The sequence below is a fragment of the Gadus morhua genome, chromosome 22 (assembly GCF_902167405.1).
Source record: "Gadus morhua chromosome 22, gadMor3.0, whole genome shotgun sequence".
Taxonomy (NCBI): Eukaryota; Metazoa; Chordata; class Actinopteri; order Gadiformes; family Gadidae; genus Gadus; species Gadus morhua.
In genome coordinates, this window is record NC_044069.1 from 7812690 (window position 1) to 7820781 (window position 8092).

The 8092-nt window shown below is 42.3% G+C and overlaps 1 protein-coding gene across 1 annotated transcript; it reads right to left on the minus strand.

Moving 5' to 3' along the window:
• On the minus strand, nucleotides 1-3021 carry rpl30 (ribosomal protein L30). Its single transcript, XM_030346297.1, has 5 exons — nucleotides 2879-3021; nucleotides 2716-2764; nucleotides 1922-2067; nucleotides 1141-1271; nucleotides 1-245 (listed from the first exon to the last, which is right to left on the minus strand). The coding sequence occupies exons 2-5, from the start codon at nucleotides 2734-2736 to the stop codon at nucleotides 148-150; spliced, it is 396 nt and encodes a 131-aa protein (XP_030202157.1). The 5' UTR covers nucleotides 2737-2764; nucleotides 2879-3021; the 3' UTR covers nucleotides 1-147.
• Between the last annotated feature and the right edge of the window lie 5071 nt (nucleotides 3022-8092).

The following is an 8092-nucleotide window of genomic DNA, read 5'->3' on the forward strand; positions in this document are numbered from 1 at the left end:
ATAATCTTGTCAGTTTTATAGCTCTTTGTTTACATTAATCCAGCCAGCCGAGCTCAGCTCATGTCGTACGGTTTAAACAGCAGGACAGAACACAACTAAACTACATTTTAATTCATCGTGATATATCTAAGAAGAAAAACAAAATAGTCAACTGTATTTTTTTTCCGACGATTTATTTAGAACAAACTCTTCTACTGGGGGAGGCTGCTGCTGGTCTGGCATGCTCCTGATGATGTCAGAATCGCCTGGAGACAGAGAAGAAAGGGTCAAACATTGAGCGATACCTTCAGTAGAAACATTCCCTCGAGATACAACCCCAGCATCCAAAACCTCAGCCCAGCAAATACAAGTTTACAGGGCTGCCTAGAAAGCTTAGCCAAAACTCAATTCCCTGTAAGGCACACTGGTTGGGACAGTCCATGGCTTTTATCAAGTTGCCATTTGAATGGATTTAGGCATCGAGTTGAAACAAACGCTAAAAATAATGCCGGGACACCACCATCACAAAGTGAGAAGCTCCTATGCCTCTTTTGCATGGCTTTCAGAGTAAAAACATTAACTTGCATGAAAACCACATGACCTAAAATGGATCACATTCAAATATATTTGACTAATCTTTTACGAGAAATTGTAAATTTCTCAAGGACGTTTTTGGGGTGAAAGACTGCTCTCTCCCATCAGCTCAACACCTTATTTAGAGAAGGAATATTCAAATGCTGGGGAGAATTGACCTTTGTTAAACCTGCTGTATTTTACAGTTCTCAGCGTACAAGTTCATCATGCATTTCATCTCCAAACAGTAGACACAGCAGGTCACAGCCGACCAATCAGTGAGAATTAAGTACAATATGCAATTGAGGAAACTATTGGTATACATCAGAAATACACCATAGGGAAATCTGCTTAAAAAAAAAATCCTGTATATTTGGCGTGTGTTCTGAACACTGACCGCGTTCAGAATAGTCTCATTTGCATCAGTGTTTTAATTGTGCGTAACGTCAGGTAGAGCGCAACAGTTTGCCAGAACAAATGTAAAACCTGAATATGACTCATGACACGCATCTAGCACCACGGTGGAGTGCGGTTTGGCCAATGAATGATGCATGTAAGGACCTAGGCGTCGTACGCCTGGACACTCACCGGGGTCAATGATGGCCAGTGTGCACACCCTGAAGTATTTTCCGCAGGCTGTTCCCAGCTCAATGTTGTTTCCACTGTAGTGGTGGACGCCGGTCTTGGCCAGCATAGCGTAGTACTCTACCTCAGACTTCCTGAAAGGGTGGCATTAGAAAAAAAAAGGTCAAGGGTCAATAAATTACTTCCATAACATAATCTGGAATTAGGGTGGGCAAGGTGGAGTTTGTCATTGTACCCCATTCATTGTTCTGAGATGGGCAACTTGTTTCTTGAAATATGCAATAAAATAGGCTAGGTGGGCTCCATTTTATGACTTTAATGTTAACTTTGATGTCTGCCATTACATTTTTTTATCACCAGTTTGAGGAATGTCTTACTCCTAAATCTTCAACAAACATACACAATTCTACAAAATCTCAATAAAAGGTACAACATGACTGCTTAAAAAAATATAGTGCAGATAAAGAAATATTTTGTTGCATTGTTTGTCATGCAGCATTTTAAAGTACAAGGGAACACATTATGTAGAGGATTACAGGATTGAATCCTTAAAAATAATGTAATCCAAGGAAGGTAATACAGAAATGCTGGTTTGAAGGACAGAAATGCTGGTTTACAGAACAAAAATTGGCCCAAACCACCGTCTAAGCGTTGTTGGTGGAAGCAAACCATTTACAGTCAATGTTGATGTCCAAAGGGTTTGTTTTACGATGTATTGTTTGCATATAGAGTGCATTCAGTCTTAAGAAAATAACCAAACTGTTAATGCTGACAACCATTTTACCTGAGAGCAGGGCAGTTGTTGGCCAGGATGACCAGCTTGGCTTTTCCCTGGCGGATCATCTTCTGGGACTGCTTGTAGCCCAGCACGTACTTTCCACTCTTCATAACCAGCTGGAGTCGGGAGTTGATGGACTCCATCGACTTTTTCTGTATCGAAAATAACAAAAATAATCAAAATGGTGGACGAATACCATTCTACAGATGACAGTGTGAGAACATCATGCCTTTCAATGTTGGCCATCGTTAACGCGTATTGACAATGATATACAACGATAGAAAGTATGCCATAACATTTTCGAGAAGATCGCACGCTTGAAATAGGGGCGAGATTAATGACAACCTGAAAATGTTGGCGACATTTTTTTTTAACAGTGGAGACACCAGCCGAAAATGCCTGAAGCACAAGTCAAGTGATTTCAAAGTGTACAATATTCCAGGTGATTGGTCGCTTCAGACTTATGGAACGAAATAAACGATTACATGAAGTTAAGTTTTTATGAACCCAAAAAGGTATGCAAAGATGCGCAGGGCCCCTCCGTAGAGAGTCTACTACGAACATCGCCAGTGTGAATTCCCGTAGTCATTTGCGGCTAGGCCTGACACATCACGCTATGGATACGAAGACAGGGGCCAACATCACTGAGCTTCATATTCATAAGGCAAGCACAAGCCGGTAAAAAAAAATCATCTACGTCCGACTCTAGTGTTTTGAGACTGGGTGCTAACGGGGCTAGCGGGCCGGCGTCTCCACGTGAAGGAGTAGCGTGCAGCTCCAGCCCGCGGAGGCTCACTCACCGTCTTCTTTGCGGCCACCATTTTTGCAGTTTAGTCCGATCCGGCCAACCTGAATTCGAGAGAATGGAATAACAAATTTAACGTCAATCCGTGAGTATTTGTAGTGCTGTATTTGGTGATTATTGGTACTTTTAAATCATTAAAAACTCAGAGCGGGTCTTACAGTGTGCTATTGGCAATATGGCCTCGGTGTGAAAGGATGTACCGTGATGCTTTGCGCGGCTATGTGGGCGGCCGATCTCGCGATATTTCAGGAGCTGGGGTTTGGGGCATCAGCGTCCAGCTGCAGACCTCAGCTCACGTTTTTTAATAGGACCTGGCTTCAGACCTGCAGCCTCAGGGGGAAATCAAATCACGGGGAAATCACGTATTTATTAAGGTGCAAAAATCACTTTATCGCACTTCCTTGGGGACACACATATCTTATTTATTTTGATGGTAACTTTCAATGGTGTTATCGCAATCACACGAGGGTGTTCTTTTTCGTCATTAATGACACATGACATCAGTAGGTGCGTTTCCATCCCCCTGATTTTATGCGAACTTTGAAGTATCGAATCAGTAAACGGTGATGGAAAAACCAAAATTCGCATAAAAATCCTCTAATTCGCAAAAAGGTTTATCCGCTCGCTTGAGGTGTTGTTTGAGAAATGCGAAAGAGAGTAAATTCGCAAAATGGGAGATGGAAACACAATTTTCGAAACAGCTGTGACGTAGCAAACTTGGAACACACAGGACTGACAGTGTTTCCGATTTACGCATAACGACCGGCCATCAGGGCCGGATTAAGAATTTTCTGTGCCCTGGGCAACAAGGCTCAAGGGTCCCCCCCCCCCCTCGCCGCCGCCAAACAATCGTAAAGTCGCTATCATCAGAACTTGGTGGCTTGATGAGTACTTATTGAATGTTTCAATTGTCTTGACAGCAAACAACTAGGTAGGCCTTAACTTAACTTAATAGGCCTCACCTCCATTACCACTGTTAATGGCTGTTAGGGCCGGCTGCCCTGGGGAGGGGGGGTTCATCAGGGGGGATAAGGTGCTTCGGGTGTGACCTCTATCGCGTTGGGGGTTGGAGATGCCGGAGGAAAGCATCTGGACACACACACCACACACACACACCACACACACACACACACACACACACACACACACCCACACAACACACACACACACACACACACACACACTCTCTCCTCTCACAAAACACCTCCCCAAACCCTCTCGTAATCTGTCCTTGTCCCCGTATAATTCTTTATGTTTTGGTATATGTTACATGTCTGTCACACGTATCTGGGTTTTGTCGTGTTATGTGGTGTCTGAAGATGTATGTTTGCACTTTGAAAAAAAAAAAACGTTGTCAAGGGCCCCTTTGATGTCACGGGCCCTCGGCAAGTGCCCAGTTGCCCTAATGGTTAATCCGGCCTTGCCGGCCATAGCAACCCTGCCGACATCAACGTGTAACGTCATCACCCTATTCCGCTCCAACCACTTGATGGAAACGCACCTAATTCGAATTACTTTTTTGCGAACTTTCTAAAGATTCGCATCACCTTTTAGATGGAAACGCAGCTACTGATGCTTGCTTCCGGAACCCGGTACAATAAATACGAATAAAGGCAATTTTCTCACAAATTAATCCTCTATTTTTAGTTATAGGCCTATCTCAATTTGCCTGGGAATACAATGGATCTGTTCTGACTATTAGAACAAGGTCTAAAGCCGAGCGGTTTAAAGGTCTAGTCGACCAATCAGGTGGCTCGGTCGAAAAAGTGGACGTCGGCCTAGCGTCGGATTTGGCCGCGACTCCTCCCCTTCCGGTTGCTGGCGTTCCCGTATTGTGCTCCCCCTCAAACTCGGAAACTAGGCAGTATGGCGAGTTTTGAAGAGGACTTTGACGGCGCTGTAAAATTGGCATGTTTGGCTCTTTCCGTCGAAAATTGCAAAGAACTGCAAAAGATTTGCTTACAGCATTTGCTGAGGAAGAAAGATGTTCTATTTTGCATGGACACCGCTGCTGCTTCCCGGGCTTAGCCCCGCCCTAGACGATTGTGATTGGTTTAAAGAAATAAAAACAGGCCCGCCCAGTTTTCCCCACGGATAGACGGCTCGAGGTAGCGTGGCTCCAGACCATTCTACTTGCTGTAGTTTGGTCTGGCTGGCCTGCCTTAACCTGCCATTGGGCCCTGGTGCTGAGAGGTGTCGTAGGCCCCCCCCTGAGGGGGTATTACAATGAAAATGTGTAAATGCCATGTGTCTAGAGGAGGTTCCTCTTTTGCCTCGGTGGGCCTTGGGAATCCATCACACACGCACACACACGCATGCAAAGCAAAACACAGTACCTTTGGATGGTGAATAGCACTGCCAATCTCTGGCCAGATACTCCCATTGCAGAGCTTCCGCTGGAAGTAAGCCCTTGAGATGAATCTTCTGATTTTTGTACTGACGTTCTGAGGAAGAGATGTCAGATTGTTTGTTCTGGCACAATTCTGGTCCCATTTTCGCCCAGTAGACAGATACCTGTTCATCCATCGTGTTACCCCAGCAACACGCGTCAGTGCTACAGGGATCGTCTGATCCACATGACTGAGGTGCTGGTGTTCCTGCTGTGTGCTCATCCTTTTCTGCCTCTTCTCCATGGCGAGCAGGAGAACAGACAGACGTGTTTCCCTCTGAGCAGGCCCCTTCCCTCTCGTTGATGAGCTTAACTTGCCTTCTTCATTTACAGGTCTAAAAAAAATCCAGTCAGCTTCAGGATTTTTTCAATAATTCTTTATCCCGAATCTCCTCCTCACCTTTGCAGTCTTCGTTTTTGCGCGCCACTCTCACTCTCTTTTCTTTACACACATTTTGCTAGCAAGCCACGACAACCGTCACCCCTCTCATTTGAATAGATTTGAATCACAAGCCAAAATTTTCCTCTACATTGTGATAGGCTGTTATATATATAAAAATATTTATATCCCGCCCATATGCAACAATAGACTTACTATAAAATAGACAGAATATTGCCCATGTCAGAGCGGCTCTACACTCCTAACTTTAACAAAAACATATGGTAGAAGCAAATATATAGCACTCCATGGAAGACAGATAAACTGTTTCAAGTAGGAAACATGAAAGTACGCCTACAGATGTTCAAAAAGAAAATTTTTCAATTGGCCCTTGAAAATGCTGATATTATCAATCTTTCTCAATCTAGATGGAAGTGAGTTCCAGGCTTCTGGTGCATAGTTACTGAAGCGCCTGTTTGTTGCTATATATATATTATATACGTGCAGCTCATAGACCCCTTATTGTCGTAGGGCCTGGGGCTTCAGCCCAGGTAAGCCCTTGCATTAAGGCGGCCTTGGGTATAGTCTCACATATCAGAATTAGATGATATTTAAAATCTGAGAGAAGACGATTGTGGTAGACTATCTCTGATCCAGGGGAACTGGTCGTTTGACATTCTTTCGCGTATTTGTTTCGACCAATCATGTTGTGGGCGAGGATCTGTAGGTTCAAATCCTTATGGTGGACTAGCCACTGTAGAAATCACCTTTTTCTACTTTATTCAGTAAAATATATCTCTACTTTATTCAGTAAAATATATCTTGCAACTAAACAATGTTCTGCTGTAACGGACTGCTTTACATAAGATTACCTGAGTAGCCTAATACATGTGTATCAACGAACCAAGAGTACACACCATGCATACAATATTATGCATGGTACATTAGCAAACTAGGGTGACAATTTTCTTTTTTTTTAATTGTATCTTTATTGAGGCCACCAAGTTTCAAATATCGTAGGATACTTTTCCTTTTACATAGTTTCTCTTATGATTTACAGGTGCCTGATATATAGGAAAAACAAAATACAATAAAAAGGAAAGAAAACCAAATACAAAAATATAACTACAAGGATTTTTCATCTGTGTTGATGAAACGCTCATACCTCATATTAATAACAGTTTTCTTTCCAGGCCCATTTTTATTTTTTAACAATAAGAACAGTTCAGACAAGGGGGAGTTTCACTATGCCTCTCTAAGAGAGATTAAATAAAAAGAAAAAGGACAAGCATATATATATAGATATATACAAATACAGCCAAAAAAAAAAAAGAATGCTTCAGACAAAATCTGATCGTAAGCCTATATGTTCAATATACCCAGTCCATTTTAGGGCTGTCAATCCTCCCCTCAAATCATATTCGAATTTCTAATGCTTCTTATGTTGAATATTCGAATAATATTCGAATATTTTTTTATTATTATTTTATTATATCATTATATACACCGATACCATCTTATTATTAGGCCTACGTCCCGCGTCCACTAGAGGGCGCGTCAACCAAATCTGTTATGTAACATTTGCAACAAGTTTTACTAAATCAATACAAAACTTGTATAAATAGGTAAGATATAACGCCAGAAATATTCAAGCAATGATGTTTAATGAAGAAGCTGATGTTCAATCATTCAAATACACACACACACTGCTATTTTACGATGTTATTCTTGGCTGTTTTGACCGTGGCCTCTTCCTCAGCCGCTAACTGTTCTGCGTACTCCGAGTAATGCACTGAATGGAGGTGTGCGCTCATGTTGCTCGTAGTCGAGTGGTACTTTAACGACTTGCATTAGACCATATCCTAGAGAATGTGTCAGTCTGAATTCGGAGGGAGTAGGTTAACTTTTCCATTTTATATATAACATGAACCACCTCCAACCATTCTCCTATGGTAGGAGAGTCTTGTTTTAACCACCTTCTTGAGATTGCTTTTTTGCTTGCCACCTGAAGTATAAGTAACACAATTTTATCTCTGTAATCCCATGAGTCAAATGAGATGTTTCCTATGTATAAAGTGTCAAACCTACATGGGATGATAACTTTAAAGATTGCTTCCAGGTGGAAGTGTATGTCTCGCCAGTATGAAGTTAGTACTGGGCAATCCCAGAAGACATGAAAATGATTGGCCTCAATTGCTCCACAGGCCCTCCAGCAGGCTGTACTAGGTAATTGGGTCCGTTGGGTCCGTTGTTGTAGTGGTGTTATAAAAAATCTGGACACATTTTTCCAGCTATATTCTTGCCAAGTATTTGAGGATATTGTTCTCCATTGTAGTCTGCATAAGCATTCCCAATCTTCTTCAGATATTAAAAGACCACCTTCCTTTTCCCATTTCTCCTTCATATATAGAGTGTTGTCTGGACTGGCTTGGCGCAACCCTTGATATAGTCTAGACACAATCTTCTTGCATATTGATGAATTGATTGCTCCTTTGAGTACTTCAAAAATACCTGTCTTTTGCCCTTCTATTGCTCTGGTTATATTTTCCTGAAAGTAGTGTCTAACCTGGAGATACCTATAGAAATCTTGGCGTTGTAGTCCAT